At 41.2% G+C, this 18,338-nt stretch overlaps 1 protein-coding gene across 1 annotated transcript in view; it reads right to left on the reverse strand.

The window, feature by feature from the left end:
• Positions 1-778: 778 nt before the first annotated feature.
• The window catches only part of LOC109543271 (discoidin domain-containing receptor 2), a 20,275-nt gene continuing 2,715 nt past the window's right edge, over positions 779-18,338 (reverse strand). The window contains exons 3-8 of the mRNA XM_048669972.1: positions 12,384-12,615; positions 2,208-2,425; positions 1,512-2,147; positions 1,223-1,453; positions 1,016-1,167; positions 779-963 (exon numbers count right to left, since the gene is read on the reverse strand). Coding sequence (XP_048525929.1) covers positions 794-963; positions 1,016-1,167; positions 1,223-1,453; positions 1,512-2,147; positions 2,208-2,425; positions 12,384-12,615 — 1,639 coding nt within the window. The 3' untranslated portion in view covers positions 779-793. The remainder of the gene's footprint in view (positions 964-1,015; positions 1,168-1,222; positions 1,454-1,511; positions 2,148-2,207; positions 2,426-12,383; positions 12,616-18,338) is intronic.

Below are 18,338 nucleotides of genomic sequence, written 5' to 3' on the forward strand. Positions count from 1 at the left end.
CAACCAGCTTTGAAAATTTCCGATGAAATTCCTGGTGATGACGGCAGCGAACCGAAACTTTCACGGTGTATAAAATGGGCCCTGCCCTTGCCCATAAAGTTTTCCCCAAAGTGGTCGCTGAACTTGGACTGAAGGTACGAATGTTTAAACAGAACGGCACTTGTTCGTTGGCGGAACTAATCAGTTGCGAGAAACTCCTCTTAAATCCCTGATGATGACTTTGAGCAACTGAAACTTTGAGAATTTATAAAACGAACTTTGTTGCACCTAATTTAAGATTCACCAAATTTGCCTCTCAACTTGTGCTGAAAATACGAATTTTTAAACCCAGTGGCACCTATTACTCTGCCAGCATTAAGCTGTTGCGAAAATTCCTTTGCAAATCCCTGGTGATGCCGGGGGCGAGCTGAAACTTTCAACATTGATAAAACGGACGTTTTCATTCGCTAGGAAGCATTTCCCAAAATTCGTTCGCAATTTCTGCTGAAGATTCGATTTTTTTTTTTAATAGTAATCAGTTGCGCAGATTTCCTTTGATATTGCCTGATGATGGCGGTGGCAAACCGAAACTTTCGGGACGGACAAAATGGAAGTTTCCCTTTCCACTCAAGCTTTTCCCAAGGTTCTCTTTTAACTGCTGATGAAAACACGAGTTTTTCAACAGACATCCTTAAGAGGAGAGTGCGCATAGTTGGAGTCAAGCAAGGGAACCTATCTGAATGACATTGTTAGGCATTTTAAACTTTGTTAAACACTCGCCCTCTCTAGAACTCGAAAAAGCCGCCAACAACATCTAAATAAATGAGTAACTCACCATCTCTGCTTCCATGTCCCCACATGTGGTGCTCCGCAAGGACACCCTTTGCCCACTCTTGGAGGAGTTGGTGTGAATCCCAGCCTTGTCCAGCGACGGAAACGCCACTGGCACCGAATTTCCCTCCGGAATATCGTAGTCGTAATTATCTGAAATTCGGCGGTTTACTATCCAGAACCAGATGGTGCACAGTTGAATTACCACAGTTAGAGTGGGGCTTGTCCAAGCTGGTGCTGCTGTAGTTCGTCATCTCCATTATGATGGGGCTGGAGCTGTAATACTGAGCGAACTGCATCGCTTGATAGGGCTCCTGGTAGGTGTTTTCCTCCGGATGTGGAAGGGGCAAGGTGGACCTGAAAGGGCACTTGGTTAGGCAAACCCCCAGGGAAACGTTGCCACTGTGGGTACCGTAAGCTGGACTTAACAGAGCCGCCTCCATGACTCTTCCTCCAATAGTCGTCGCAATTGTTGATGTCCGTCACCCCGTAGGCTTCAATGTGCTCCTTTTCCTGCGCCCCGTTTTTGCTCTTTTGCATCCGGAAGATGCTGTCGTTGTTCTGCAAGTGGGGCGGCAGCGTCCCATTGGGGAACCCCAAGTTGGAGGAGTTGGGGCTTCTGAGGAACTTGCGCCTCTTGAACCTACACAGCCTTCCTAATGTAGCCGCTTGGACTTGTTTGGGAACCACGCAACTCTTACCGATAAATCAGAAACATGATGAGCCCCAGTAGCAACAGCACCGCAATGATCCCAATCACAATGAGCACGATGACTGGATCGTTGATGCTGCTCGGCGCGGGAATTTCGATTTTATGTCCATGATCCGAAGCGACTCGCACATGAGTGGTGGTGGCCACTTCAGGCTCAGGTGTAAAGTTCCCGTGCGCCACCACCGCCTCAAAAGACACCTCACTGATCAGGATCCATTTGGAGGCGAAAAACAGCTGCAGCTTCACGTACTTCCCCACGCGATGGTGCAGCTTGATGGAGATATTGCGAGCGCTTTCGAAGATCCGGTCCTCCATGTACTCGAAGCTGATCGGCTCGCCCTTGTTGAAGCGCTTTCCTCCCACACTAAACAGCACTTTGGCCTGGGCAAACACCTGCACTTCTTTGGTGAATTGGTTGTTGCAGTAGATGTGCACACCGGAAAATTCTCGAACGCGATCAAACTCGAATCTGATCTCCACCGGTCTGTGTCTAGACTCGTTCTTCCATCCCACCCAAGTCTGGCCCTCGTACTGATCGGTCTTAAAATCGTCGTGGCCGAACTTTCCATCGATCAGCTGACCGAGGCCGTGCCTCAGCTCGGGACCTTCCCACACGCCGTCATATCTGCAGCAACAGCCCAATCAGGCCTGAAGAAGATTGCGCTGTAGCTGAAGCTGAGCTTACCCCAGATCGAAGAACTCCCAGTTGGGGCCTCGCTTGTCGCCCTGCGGCATCGAGTAGCTGACAATGCCGTCTGTCCAGCGACAGCCGTACAGCTCCACTCGCATGCAGACGGTCCGCTTGTGGTGGCTGTAGGGGTAGAGGCGGATCTTGCTGGCCCATAGGGGCGGATCCAGTTGGCGCTTGGCCCCCAGGTAGGGGTTGATGTTGCCCTCAATCACCTGGAACAATTTGATATATTGTGGCTGACAAAAGGGTTCCACCTGGAGATTCTTTGATCCCCAGCAGGCAAACTGCAGCTGGGAATAGTCTGAAAACCTGCCACTATGCCACAGTCAGTGGGGGCAAGAGATTGTAGATATTTTCCAGTTGGCCACACTTCCGGTTGTACCGGAAGTAGGCAGCAACCTGCTTATTTTTAGTGGGACACTCTGTATATTATTTTTTTGAATCCTGCGGAAGACGAACTACTACAATCGAAACACTTTGGGCGACAAAATGTGGACATTTGAAGCAAAAATTGATACTCCAGAGCTTCTAATTGATTACGAAAAAATGAGTATTGAAAATCTGGCTCAGTTCTGCAGTTGAATGTATACTGGTGTGGGAAAAAAACAGGAGCGGACGATTTAAGCCGAATGGGCGTGATGTGATGTTGAGCCCCTATAGTAGAACATTGATAATCAAATTTAAACCGAGGCTGGAATATGAAAATCTTGTTGGGAACGAGAAGCGCTATTTCAGAAAATCAACCAAATATACAGGGTGTTTTCTATACAGCGGCCAGTGGTAAAATTGTCGGAAAAAGTCTACTCGATCTCTTTGAACTTTGATAACTTTCAATCGAGAACAGGGAACACCTTGAAATTTTCACCATCTATGGGAGATAGTTGAATGCAAAAGTCCTGAAAATATCAGCTCAGTTGTGGCAAAACCTGATTTTTACCGATGAAGGCATTGTTGAGTTAAAAATCAAGGTTTTGCACAATTACAGGCTCTCGTTTAAGAAATCGCAACTTTTTTTTGAAATCAAGTAGAAACTTCAAAGTCGTTCCGTTGATAGAACACACTTGGATCTGAAGGTTCTGAAACTTTAAGCTAAATCGCGGTTAATTCTGATTTTTTTTCAACCAAGTTAACGCAGGCCTAAAAATTAATGGTTTTTGGCAAATACACGCCCTGCGTAAAAAAATCATAACTTTCCACGGAAATTCAAGAACAAGTTGAAATTTTCACACGCTATCGACGAGATTTGAGTCTTACAGCACTGAAAATTCCAGTAAAATCGCACCAAATCCGGCTTTTGCCAAACAAATCAATGATAGTCTAAAAATGAATGGGTTTTTACAATTCCTCCACAGGTCCTCCTTTAAAAATTCCTAATTTCCAACCGGAGTTCGGCAACAACCGCAAATTTTCACAATCTCTAGAAAACACTTGAATCCCTCAGTTGTGCAATTGGCAGTAAAATTGCGAAAAATCCTGATGTTTGCCAACCAAGTCTATGCTGGCCTAAACATGTTATTTTTTACACAATTACAGGCCAACTTTTAAAAATTGACAACATCCAACCGGTGTTAAGGAGGGACTGGAAATGCTGGCCATCCAGAAACGAGGTTTCAGTCTGAATGTCCGGGAAGTTTCAGTCAAATCGCGCGAAATTTTAATTTGTGCCAGCCAAGACAGTGTTTACCTGATAATCAGTGTGATCGTACATTTGCACTCCCTAGTTTAAAAATTGACAACTTTCAGCGCAGATTGGGCAACCAGTTGGAATTTTGACCATCCATAGAAGACATTTGAATCCGAAGGTCCAGCAAGTTTCGTTCAAATCGCACCAAATCCGGATATTTGCCGGTCAAGTTAATGCTGCCTAAAAATTACCCACATGTTTTCATACACCACATCACTTGCACTTCTTTCGCCCGACCAGCTTTAAATCGTCTTGTCTCAAAACTCTGGTCTGATCGCACTGTTCTGTGCTCGGTTCTTGGGCGAATATACCGCTGAAGATGCAAGTAACTCGCGCCTGTGAAACGTCGGGAAACGTTTTTTGTACGGTGCCATAAAGCCCAAAAAAACCTCACCAGTTCTATCAGTTACTTGTTAAATAGTCATAAAAAGGCAACGGCAATTACTCAATTTGCCGTTAGCCAATTGCGAGCGTATATTAATATATTGGCAACACTTCGGAAGCTGTTAATTAACATTGGAAATTCCATTGGGTTGCAATCAGTAGCAGATCTACAACCTAATAAGCACCGCAATGAATAAACGTTTCTATTCATTAATAAATTGTCGTTATTACATTGTTAACTGTCGCTTATGGGAGGTGAAAAACGTTAATTGAGAGGTCGCATATTTACAGCCAGATTTTTATTATCATATTTACATTCATTATGAATAATTATGGAAGGAAAATGGGCGTCTTTTGGGCTCAAGCGACACGAAAAACTGGCGATTTTTTTCAATTTCCTCTGAAAGACGCCGCAGATTAACCAATTAAGACAACGTTAACAAGGTATGGAGGAAAATGGAAAATAATCGCTTCTAATCCGAAAGGCCCCCGTTACTTTGTGTTGTTTTGCCCCGACCGGGTCGCGTTCAAAATGGAAAAAAATCGCCTTAATTAGCTGAAGGTGGAACAACGAAAATATCTCGGGCCTGGTTAATTGAAAATTGAGCCATCTCGCCCTCATTCAGATATGACTAGAGATTAGCGAGGAAAAGCAGGTTTCCTTTGCCTGAAACTCGCAGAACTTGGCGGTGTTTTTGCCCTTTAATTCTGCCAGCAACAATTTTACTTAAAACGGTTAATAAACCGTTCAGTCTTTCTGCTCCTTGTCTTCAGTTCCATTCGACTCGACATCAGTTTTCACCGCCCACATCTCGTATGTGGGCAATAAATGACACAGGAAGTGACTCTTTGCACATCGGAAACATAAAATTTCGCAAAAAGTCGGCCCCGTAATGAAGCCAGAAATTCACATCAAAGGCGAAGTGGCTTCAGGTTAAATTAAGCCAATTTTCGTTGTCACTTAAATTCCGCTATCCGGATTGATGGGGATGATTTTATGACGGGATTATCAGCGACACTCCGAGCCAAAAGGCCAATTAGAATCGCTCGCAATTTGATTTAGAGACGTTTTTTGGGCACATTTGAACCTGAAAGTCGTCCAACGATTTCCTTGAATCAATCGAAAATGAGCGGTTTTTGCAGTTACCAGTTCCTCTTTAAAAATTGATAGTTTCCAACTGAAATCAAGGAACAACTTGAAAATTGCGCCACCTATAGAAAACGTTTCGGTCTAATAGAGCTGAAAATTTAAGTTAAATCTCACAAAAAACCGCGATTTTTACCCGTCAAGTAAAATTAGACCTAAAAATGCCACAATTACTCACCCCCCTTTAAAAATCACAACTTTTATTGAATTTAAGTAGGCCCTTGAAATATTCCACATCTACTGAAGACATTTGGGTCTGAAAGTGCAGAATGTTTCAGAGAAATCACAGAAAAAATGTATTTTTGCCGGTTCAGTCAGTCAATGGCACACGATGACTGTTACATCACAATTACACACCCCCTTAAAGAAAATCACGATTTTCAACTGAAACTAAGCAGCGACTTGCAAATTTTCTCATCCACAGAGGACACTTGTGTCTAGAACTTCTCCAAATTTCCGTCAAATCGCACTTAAGAATGACTATTTCGAGCCAAGTCAATGATGGACTAAAAATGGATGGTTTTCAACAATTAGCGGCCTACTTTAAAAATTCATAAGTTCCCGTCTTAATAGGAGGCAACTTGGAATTGTCATCGGCACCTGTAGAACGTATTGCGGCTGAAACTTCTAAAAAAAAACTAGTTAAATCGCCTTAAAACCTGATTTTTAACAACCATGTCAATGCTGATCGAAAAATGAATGTTTTCGCGCAATTACACCACCGTGATGAAAAAATCACAACTTTCAACCCAGACAAAGTAGCAATTCGCAAATTTTCCCATCTATAACAGACACCCAAACCTGAAAGTGCTGAAAATTTCACTAAAATCGCAGTTAATTCTGATTTTTGCCAACCAAGTCAATGCTGAGCAACAAATTAATATTTAATCATAGTGAGTCGTCCTCAATTCAAAATTCACAACTTCCAACGGAAATCAGCAAGCAATTTCAAAATTTCACCATCCCCAGGAGAAATTTGCATCTAAAAGTGATGAAAATTTCAGTCGAGTTGTTGAACAACCTGAAATTTACCGATGAAGTCAATGCAGGACTGAAAATGAGGGTCTTTGTCCATTTGCGGCGCTCTTTTAAAAATTTACCACTTTGAAACCAGGTCAAGTAGCAACTTGGAAGTTTCACCATCTATAGACGAAGTGTGCGTCTAAACGTGCTGAAAATTTCAGTCGAGGTGTTGAACAACCTGAGATTTACCAATTAAGTCAATGCAGGACTGAAAGTGAAGGTCTTTGTCCATTTGTAGCGCCCTTTTAAAAATTTACGACTTTGAAGCCAGATCAAGTATCAACTTGAAGGTTTTACCATCTATAGACGAAATGTGCGTCTAAACGTGCTGAAAATTTCAGTCGAGTTGTTGAACAACCTGAGATTTACCAATTAAGTAAATGCAGGACTGAAAATGAGGGTTTTTGCAATTTGGAGCGCTCTTTTAAAAATTTACCACTTTGAAGCCAGATCAAGTAGCAACTTGAAATTTTTACCATCGATATACGAAATGTGCGTCTAAACGGTCTGAAAATTTCAGTCGAGTTGATGAACAACCTGAGATTTACCAATTAAGTCAATGCAGGACTGAAAATGAAGGTCTTTGTCCATTCGCGGCGCTCTTTTAAAAATTTACCACTTTGAAGCCAGGTCAAGTAGCAACTTGAAATTTTTACCATCGTTATACGAAATGTGCGTCGAAAAGTGCTGAAAATTTCAGTCGAGTTGTTGTACAACTTGAGATTTACCAATTAAGTCAATGCAGGACTGAAAATGAGGGTGTTGGTCCATTTGCGGCGTTCGTTTGGAAATTTACCACTTTGAAACCAGGTCAAGTAGAAACTTGAAAGTTTCACCATCTATAGAAGAAATATGCGTCTAAACGTGCTGAAAATTTCACTCGAGTTGTTAGACAACCTGAGCTTTACCAAGTAAGTCAATGCAGGACTGAAAATGAGGGCCTTTGTCCATTTGCGGCGTTGTTTTAAAAATTTACCACTTTGAAACCAGGTGGAGTACGAACTTGAAAGTTTCACCATCTATAGACGAAGTGTGCGTCTAAACGTGCTGAAAATTTCAGTCGAGTTGTTAGTCAACCTGAGATTTACCAATTAAGTCAATTCAGGACTGAAAACGAAGGTCTTTGTCCATTTGCGGCGCTCTTTTAAATATTTACCACTTTGAGGTCAGGTCAAGTAGCAACTTGAAATTTTTACCATCGATATACGAAATGTGCGTCGAAAGGTGCTGAAAATTTCAGTACAGTTGTTAGACAACTTGAGATTTACCAATTAAGTCAATGCAGGACTGAAAATGATGACTTTTAAAAATTTACCACTTTGAAACCAGGTCAAGTACGAACTTGAAAGTTTCACCATCTATAGACGAAGTGTGCGTCTAAACGTGCTGAAAATTTCAGTCGAGTTGGTAGACAATCTGAAATTTACCAATTAAGTCAATGCAGGACTGAAAATGAGGGTCTTTGTCCATTTGCGGCGCTCTTTAAAAAATTTACCACTTTGAAACCAGGTCAAGTAGCAAATTGTCACCATCCATAGAAGAAAGTTGCGTCTAAAAGTGCTGAAAATTTCAGTCGAGTCGTTGTACAACTTGATATTTAACCATTAAGTCAATGCAGGACTGAAAATGAACGTTTTTATGCATTTACGCGCACTCTTTTAACAATGAGCAACTTGCAACCCATTCCAACTAGCAACTTGAAATTTTCACCACCCACAGACGACATCCGAATCTAAAAGTCCTGAAAGTTCCGCTTAAATCGCGCTAAGATCGGCTTTTTGCGTGCCAAGTGAATGCTGACCTAAAAATGTACATTTACGCACAACCTTCAATTGGGACCAAGTAGCAACTTGAAAATTACTGACTGAACCCAAAGCACCATTTAAGCGCACTTGTAACAGAGTTGAAAAATTGCCAAATTTTCAAGCTCTGGAAAAGCTACACATTTGATCAGAAGCTCTCTGTTAGCAAGACTGAACCGGGGGCACACAAGCACAAAAATCGAGCAAAGATTCTGAAGCCAAAGTGTTTGATTTTCTCGTTCTGTGAAGCCGAAAAAAAGTCGCCCCAAAGCGAAAGTGATAGCGTGTAGGCACAAAAGGGGCCCAGATCTGGATTTCACTGTTAAAAGGCGCGGTGGCCGTTTTTAATGAAGGAAAAATCGATGCCGCACACTTAGATGGTAGCGTGACCGAGGCAATAATGAACGATGGGGCAAAGTTAACCCTCCGCTCTAGGCCGTCGCTTTTCTTTCGTTTTCATTTCCAGGTGAAACACGCCGGGAAATTTTATTAGTCTACAACGAACGAAGGAACGAACGAACGAGCCTGCTTCTGTTTATTGTTAACCTGGATACAAATGAAACGGGCACAATCGGAAATCGTTCGAGGGCCGTTTTTTCGCAACGAATCCGTTCGAAAGAATGGAAATTTGTCCCTGAAGAAACGACGAATTCCCATGCTGTTGTTTGTTGGGAAATCGCCGGTGGGTGGAGGGCAGAGGTTGGGTTTTTTGGGGAAATTAATTGGGCCCAACTACGTGCTTGTGCTGCCGCACGTCTCGCCTGCCCATAAAAAATAATGAACCGTTTCGTTCTCCATTACAACCTTCAGGTTCTTCCCTTCTGGCATGTTTGCCTAATGGCTCGTGCGCCAAACGGCGACGTTTTTATGGGACAAAATGGTTTTTTTGAAAGCGACCTCTAATTTTTCCTTTTCGGATATAAGATCGTTCTTAATTGGGCAAACTGTTGGCATTGGAACGGCCCTCGACCGAAGCTTTCCGTTGTCTTAACCGACTGATAGAGGGATGGGAAGTAACAAGCCGCTTCTTCCAGTTGTAGAGATTGTTCAAAAAAAATCAATTGAGCGCCCAAAGGGTGCTGCTTGAACTGCCCTTAAAGGTTACAAATTGCGATGGGCTTAGTCGATAACTCCGGTTTTATGGCGGCTTTTTCGAACGACCCAGACATATTGCATGGAAATGGCGGCGCATAAAACGAGCTTAAATATCACTTCCGGCCCTCTGATTTTCAGCTATTTATTTTGCTGAATAATTCCTAGTATTGTAATGCCGAAACGAAATTGAAATTCATCCAGAGCCCGGGCCGGCCAAATATTTAATATCCAGGTTATTTCCGATGGGAGCGATTTTATTTGTTTTTTCGAAAGCCCCGAAAAATTCACGCAGTTGAGACTGTTCGAATCGAGTGGGAATTTGTTGGTAGTTTCGACTTTATTGAATGGTGAAGAGTGGGTATTAGGAAAATGGAAATCCGCGTCGCGACGTCCAAAAAAGACGGAGGCGCCACATCGACGACAGGACGTTGCGTGACCGCGCGAAATTAGGAGCTTCCATTCCCCCCTGAAACGAAATGGGGAGTTGATAAGTGCAACTCCAAACGCTTTTCCATGCGTCGGACTAAAGCTCCTTATGCATTAGGAGCCAGTGGCGTCTCAAAAATCACTTCTAACTGGATAACTCAAACATACCTCACAAGATGCAAGATTCTCTCCCCCAACGGCCTAAAAAGCGAAAATCCAGCCAGTCTGATCGCCGAACTCCTTCTGATAAAACATGCAGTGGATTTAGAATATCCGGATCAGAACAAGCGCCGAGACTGAAGGAGTTTCTTATATTAAAATCGGTTTCATCCAACCGTGAAAGCCGGTACAGTAGACTAAATTGCCAGATTTTTCACGGCTAAAAACCGGTATAAATTTGGGAAATTGAAAAATGACGTCGCCAGTTCAGTTTCGGTTAAATCGCCCTCGTTCTTTAGCCGATCTTCCTAACCGATACTCGATCGCTTTTCCGGCCCACGAATCATACGAAAGGGTTTTTTTGCTCCAACATTAAACCAAAGTCTCTCGATTTTTCTTCGGTCTTGCCTTAGGCACTTTTACGTCAAGTTTGGAACATTTTTAATTTTTAATTGGAGCTCTGGAGCTTTATCGGATCTCCAAATATGAGCCTACGAGTAAAAGGGGTTTTAAAAATCTAAAGTAATTAGGAGTTTTGGCATTTTGCGTAAAAACCAGAAACATTCCTAAAACGAGGTTTGCTATGGAAAAGTGCGTATTTAACGACTCTATCGCGAAAAGTAAATTAGAGGTTTGCACATCAACCGGTTTTCTAAATATGAGCCAAAGACTAAAAGCGGGTTTAAAAATCTAAGGTAATTAGTAATTTTGACATTTTGCGTGAAAACCAGAAACATTCCGAAAACGATGTTTGGTATGGAAAAGTGCGTATTTAAAGACTCTACCGCGAAAAGTAAATTAGAGGTTTGCACATCAACCGGTTCTCTAAATATGAGTCAAAGACTAAGAGCGGTTTTAAAAATCTAAAGTAATTAGGAATTTTGGCATTTTGCGTGAAAACTAGAAACATTCCTAAAACGATGTTTGGTATGGAAAAGTGCGTATTTAACGACTCTATCGCGAAAAGTAAATTAGAGGTTTGCACATCAACCGGTTCTCTAAATATGAGTCAAAGACTAAGAGCGGTTTTAAAAATTTAAAGTAATTAGGAATTTTGGCATTTTGCGTGAAAACCAGAAACATTCCTCAGGCGATGTTTGCTATGGAAAAGTGCGTATTTAATGACTCTATCGCGAAAAGTAAATTAGAGGTTTGCACATCAACCGGTTTTCTAAATATGAGCCAAAGACTAAAAGCGGTTTTAAAATCTAAAGTAATTAGGAATTTTGACATTTTGCGTGAAAACTAGAAACATTCCTAAAACTATGTTTGGTATGAAAAAGTGCGTATTTAAAGACTCTATCGCGAAAAGTAAATTAGAGGTTTGCACATCAACCGGTTCTCTAAATATGAGCCAAAGACTAAGAGCTGTTTTAAAAATCTAATATAATTAGGAATTTTGGCCTTTTGCATGAACGCTAGAAACATTCGTAAAACAATGATTAGGATGGCAAAGTGCGTATTTAAAGACTCTATCGTGAAAAGTAAATTAGAGGTTTGCACATCAACCGGTTCTCTAAATATGAGTCAAAGACTAAGAGCGGTTTTAAAAATTTAAAGTAATTAGGAATTTTGGCATTTTGCGTGAAAACCAGAAACATTCCTAAAACGATGTTTGGTATGGAAAAGTGCGTATTTAAAGACTCTATCGCGAAAAGTAGATTAGAGATTTGCACATCAACCGGTTTTCTAAATATGAGCCAAAGACTAAGAGCGGTTTTAAAAATCTAAAGTAATTAGGAATTTTGTCATTTTGCGTGAAAACTAGAAACATTGCTAAAACAATGTTTGGTATGAAAAAGTGCGCATTTAAAGACTCTATCGCGAAAAGTAAATTAGAGGCTTGCACATCAACCGGTTCTCTAAATATGAGTCAAAGACTAAGAGCGGTTTAAAAAATCTAAAGTAATTAGGAATTTTGGCATTTTGCGTGAAAACCAGAAACATTCCTAAAACGATGTTTGGTATGGAAAAGTGCGTATTTAAATACTCTATCGCGAAAAGTAAATCAGAGGTTTGCACATCAACCGGTTTTCTAAATATGAGCCAAAGACTAAGAGCGGTTTTAAAAATCTAAAGTAATTAGGAATTTTGGCATTTTGCATGAAAACTARAAACATTSCTAAAACAATGTTTGGTATGGCAAAGTGMGTATTTAAAGACTCTATCGCGAAAARTAAATTAGAGKTTTGYAYATCAACCGGTTYTCTAAATATGAGYCAAAGASTAAGAGCGGTTTTWWAAATCTAAAGTCATCTGGAATGTTCGCATTTTGCGTGAAAACTAGAAACATTCCTGAAACGATATTTGGTATGGAAAAGTGCGCATTTAACGGCTYTMTCGCGTAATGGCAATTAGAGCTTTGCTGCTCAAYCCGTTCTCTAAATAGGAGCCAAATACTAAGAGCAGATTCAAAAACTTTCTCTTTTTCTTGCTCAAAGGTTTCTTACCTCCTCTCCTTTGGCATTATGATACCGGATCCATTTCTGCAGACGAGGTCGCCAGTACTCAATCATGTAGGCTTCCGCATACTCGATTCCCTGCCCATTGCCAAATCGGCCCTGCGTTTCGGTCGCTGTGATCATGTGAACCGTCTTCAGGTCGATCTGGATCCAGTCCTCAGGTTCGGTGGTGGCCTGCTTCTGAGGACACCAAGCGCCGCCATTCTTGTCCGTTCTGACGCTGCAAAAGGCGAACAAAATTAAGGGTCGAATAATATTTTGGGATGCAAATGAATTGCAATTTTCCACGTATTCTTTATCGGAACACGCAGCCGAAATAAATTATTTATGTATTTTCCAATTACCCAAATGATAAACAAACAGGCAGGACGTAGCCGGACGATGGCCAGGGCAAATTGACCGATATTGTTAATAATTTACAATTGTCCATCGATTATCTGGCCGTATTAATATATGCAAAAGGCTTTTAGTGCGGACTGTTCCGATGCATTTCAGTGATGATTGCGACCGGATAACTAACCAGTTTTCTGTCCAAGTGGCCGACGAAAGGCTGGACAACGGCCAATGTTCTAATCAAACCAGATTTTCCACCGTCAATTATGCAAAACAATGCCATCGAACAATTAATCCTATTTGCAGAAAAACGCTCGTGCGCCGGTTTAATGCTAAATCTATCACATACCTACCGGCGCATTAATACAATTTTCGCCGGTTTGCGCAAGCACATAAATCACACCACCGTATTAGTAGAGTTAATTAAACAATATGTTTTGACGGCTAAATGAAGTCTGTATAATTAAAGCTTGATCGTTTCGATAATTGAACATAACTGTTTTTGGGGCTCGATTTTTCAGCCGAGTGGATCTTTTGCGCGGATTTTGTGTCTTCCATCTATACAGGGTGTCGCGCAAAAATCGGCATATTTGCGGATGTTTACAGACCCTTCTTGGTCAGATGTGCGTCCCTAGAAGGGGCAGGAACAAATTTCTTTGGTAAAATCCAATTTTCTCGAAAATCAATCGGATGATTTCAGTTCTGATTTCATATTCGGCCTTTCGGGGCGATTTTAGCTGAAAATGAGCCCCATGTCGATGGGTGATTTTGACAAAAAAACTATTTTTTTTCTAGAGAAGCAATTTTTTTTCGGAAAGTCACCCATCGACATGGGGCTCATTTTATGCGGAAATTGTCCTGAAAAGCCGAATCTGCAATCAGAACTCGCCTGCGATCACTTTGAAGCGAGAAACTTGCAAAACTGTGCCTTGCGTGTCGCGTTCAAATTGCACCAAACACGGACATAAAAAAAATTGCCTCTTTGGTTGCGCGCTGTAAATTTTTGCTGCTTTCAGTTTACAGACATAGCAAACTCTGACACCGAGAACATATTTTCGCACGGAAATAATGGGATTTCGAACTTTTTTGGCGAATGTTTACTGGCAAAGTCCGAAATTGTTTGGCATCGGCCGGGCCAGAAGGTCTTATTGATCAACTTAGGAAGTTTTTAATTTCATTTTTGAGGGCCGGAACAAGTGAAAACACAATCAAGTGGGGGCCACTTTTCTTCCCGGCCCGGTTCCAAAGTTTTTCACTTATCGAATGAGAGCGAGGTGGATTTCGGCACCGGTGAAAGTTTCCAACTTTCGTTCGCTTTTTCTCTGCTGCGTTTTGAGTGATAAGAGGCTACGAGGATTTGATTTTCGCAGTTTCTATACGAAAAAATCTGCGGCTGAGGTAATTTTCGGTTTGAGGTACTTTTCAGCTGGGTTGATGGATTTTTTGCATCAGTGTGCAAGTTCGGTCTGGTATATAAAGGAGACAAATGAGGCTAAATGAGAGGACGGTTTTTTGCATCGACGTTTCGTTTTCAAGGCACCATCATCAAGTTTGAGTTTGGGGTAGGAGTGTCTTGAAAAATGGGTATCTTAAAAAACATGCCAGCTCTTTTTTAAAATTCGCAAGTTTCAACCCGAATCAAGCAGCAGCTTGAAAAGTTGAACATTCATAGAAGACATTCCAGTCTGCAAGTTCTGCAAGTTTCAGTCAAATGGCACAAACCGCTGATTTTTGCCAGCCCAGTCAATGTTAGCCTGACATTGACTGTCTTGCAAGATTCGCCCGCTGTTTTAAAAAAATTCGCAACTTTCAACCCAAATCAGGCAACAACTGGCAATTTTCACCATCTATAGAACACATTTGCTTGTGGAAGTTGTGAAAGTTTCAGGTGCATGGAATAAAATCTGTTTTTTTTGCCAGCCAAGTCAATGGGGAGCTAAAAAATTATGTTTTGCTACCGCAATACGCGTTCCGTAAAATGTGCAATTTCCAATCCAAACGTTGTAGCTTCCTTAAATTTACCCCATCAATAGAAGACGAAAGTTTTTGAAACTGTAACTCAAATCGCACAAAATCCTGATTTTTTTCAGCTAAGGAAATGTTGGTGTGACAATGAGGGTTTTCATATATTAACGAGCTCTGTTTAAAAAATTCGCAACTTTGAACACGAATCAAGTAGCAACTTGAAATCTGGACCAACTAAAGGAGCTAATTGAAGCTAAAACTCGTGAAAATTTCGCTGAAATCGCACAAAATCCTGATTTTTGCCAACGAAGTCAATGTTGGGCTGAAAATGCATGCCTTCATAAATGTACCCGATCTTTTTAAAAAGTCGCAAGTTTCAACCCAAATTAGGCAGCAACTTGCAAGTGATACCATCTACAGCAGACATTCAAATCTGAAAATCTGCAATATTTTAGTCAAATTCCGTTGAACCCTGACGTTTTTTCAGCCAAGTCAATGTTTCTCTGAATATAAGTGGCTTGACACATTTACCCGCTCCTTTCTAAAAATTCACAACTTCCACCACGCATCAAGTAACAAGCTGAAATCTTGACCACCAACAGCAGACACTTAAATCTAAATGTTTTGAAAGTTTCACAAAAATCGCACGGAATTCTGAGATTTACCAAGTAAGTCAATGTGGGCCTAAAAATGCGGGTCTCCATAAAAATGTATGGAGTTTCTTTTAAAAACTCGCAACGTTCAACCCAAACCAAGTGGCAGCGTGAAATTTTTCACATCAATAGACGACATGTGAAGCTGAACGTTCTGAAAGTTTTATTCAAAAGCCATCACAACCTGATTTCTACCAACCTGCTGCTGCTGACCTAAAAATGGATGATTTCGCACAATTACACGGCCTTTTTGAAAAAATTCCCACTGCCACCCCCGATTAACCAGAAACTCTAAATTTTGACCAGCTGCTGAAGACATTTGCAGCTCAATATCCTGAAATTTTCGGTCTAATCGCGTCCCAAATCGAAATGTTACTCATGGTCGCCCTAATGTGTTTTTCCCATTTTTTTCATTCCAGCTTCTTCTCTTCTACACTCTCCTGAACCTTTCAACAATTATTCACCAAACAAGTCCCAATGACAAACAGACTCCACTGTAGGAATAGTGTAAATCGAACAGCGATCTTCTATATACTCTGCAATCTCATTTTGAAAAATAGCCGAGCTATTTTCGTCGGGAAAAGCTCGATGGCATTGTAAACCGAATAAAATTTCTATAAAATCACGGAACGGGCTTTTATCGATCCAAAGGTAAAATAAGGTTCTTCAAATTCGCACAAATCTTTGCCTGAACACGATACCGCATAATCATGCTCACTTTACCAGCAATTTTCTACCGGGCTCTGGAAACTCTGGATATCAGGGTTTGCTTCCATTGCCCCAGATTTTACAACTTTGTACATGAAAAACGACTTTGTCTTTGCAAGTTTTCGCGGAGTTTTACGCATATTCTTCCACCTGGATTTTTGAGCTTTTTGCTGATAGTCTGAAAACCCATATCCATAAATTGAACTGGAAAAGTCGGTTAGATGGAATCGCCCCCGGCATTATTCTCCGCTTAGGATTTTCATATTACATCTGTTTGTTATTTGAGACTGCCATTCGTCACTGTCACTGGCTCAGAGTCGGGAGTTCGAAATTTAAATAGCTCAACTTCCAACTAGAACGCTTTATTGTTCCCAGCTAAACAGTTCCCTAATTAACAAACATTTGATTGCTTCGGTGCCGCCCTCTTCATTAAATAGTTTTTGTCGCTGTTGTGGTAGATTTAATGAATGGAAGGATGGAGGCAGAAGACGGAGTGATTCTTGCTCGATTAGCTCAAATACGCAATTAAGTGGAAGAGTTAGAAGTAGAGAGGACTGCAAAGAAGATTCAGAAGAATTGGTATCAATTTGGCTCAATGGTGTCTCATCAAGCAAAATATACCAGAGGAATTTGGAAGGGCACATGAAAAAAACCCAACCAAAGTGGCGCAAATAAACCCACACCTGGATGAAGAGGAACAAGCAAGAAAAGCCCAAATAAATATATAAATGTTGCATGCTCATGGATCATGCAGACTGATTAATAATCAAGCTGGAGTTTTCTCTAGCGTTGAGTTGGCGGTAGTGAATCCTCCGGAAAAATGTATGTTAATGGAATATCCATGAGATGGGAGTGAGCGAACGAGCGGCGATCCAGACTGGATATTTCTCACTTTGACTGACCTCGTTCAGGAATTCATGAAATTTAGCCCGGTTCGAGATGAAGCGTGTCGGTTTCGGATGGCGACTGTAACGACCGGCAAGGCTTCAATTTTTAATGCTTCGAACTGGGCCTGGATTGGGCCAGAAGAACGTTCTTTGTATGCTCAAAGCCGCCGGTTTGAATCAATCTTTGAATGGATCCCGCACTGATCAAGAAGTGTCCTTTTTCGTCCCGCTCGTGTTTTCTCTCGTGCCGTTTGATCTTCTTTATCATTAGAAAACCTTCTCTGTCTTCTCTCAACTCTGTCAACTGTCCAGTTTCTTCATGTCGTAATTTTCATTTTTTACACTCAGACTAAACCGGCGTCACCCTTCAGAGCGCTGTTCAGTAGGTTTTCTGGATGGTCTAAAGTTTCTGCTAAGAGGACTGTGTCGTCGGCATATCCCAAATTATCTATTTCGGCGACTTTGATTTGGCTTGAAAAATAACCGGTTTATGCCACCAATTGCCTTGCTTGCTTTAAAACGGTACAATTTCCTATCCAGCTGGAGTAAGAACTTGAAATTGTCACCATCGATAGAAGAGATTTGAGTCTGACAGTGCAGGAGGTTTCAGTTGAATGGCCCCAAATGCCGATTTTTTGCAAGCATTCAATGCTGGCCTACAAATGAAAGTTTCAACAGAATTAACAGCCTTTGTTTAAAAACTGATCATTTTCAACTTCAACAGCCATTAAGGAGCAACTTGAAAATTTCCCCATTTCTAGAGAACATCTGTGCCTGGAAGTGTTGAAAGTTTCAGACAAATCGTACAAAATTCGAATTTTTTTCGACCAAGTCAATGTTGAGTTGAGTCGAAAAATGACTCTTCATAGATTTACCAGCCCTCTTTTATRAAACGGCAACTTTCACGCCAGATCAAGTAGCAACTTGAAATTTTAATCACCTTTGGYAGGGTTGYGATTCTGAAAGTTCTGAAAATTTCAGTTCAATAGCGCCAAATTGGGATTTTTGCCARCCAAGTGACTAAGGGCTTAAAAATAAGTGTCTTCATACATTTACTCTCCCTGATTTTAAAATTTGCAACTTTTAACCCTGATCAAGTAGCCGGTTGCAATTCTGACCATCTTTAGCAGGGAAGTGATTCTGAAAGTTCTGCAAATTTCATTTCAATAGCGCCAAATTGGGATTTTTGCCAGCCAAGTGAATAATGGCGTAATAAGTGTCTTCATACATTTACCCTCCCTGATTTGAAAATTTGCAACTTTTAACCCTGATTAAGTAGCCGGATGCAATTTTGACCATCTTTAGCAGGGAAGTGATTCTAAAAGTTCTGAAAATTTCAGTTCAATAGCGCCAAATTGGAATTTTTGTCAGCCAAGTGAATAATGGCTTAATAAGTG

This window comes from Dendroctonus ponderosae, unplaced genomic scaffold (genome assembly GCF_020466585.1).
Source record: "Dendroctonus ponderosae isolate FM_Combo_2020 unplaced genomic scaffold, Dpon_F_20191213v2 Dpon_F_20191213_9, whole genome shotgun sequence".
Lineage (NCBI taxonomy): Eukaryota > Metazoa > Arthropoda > Insecta > Coleoptera > Curculionidae > Dendroctonus > Dendroctonus ponderosae.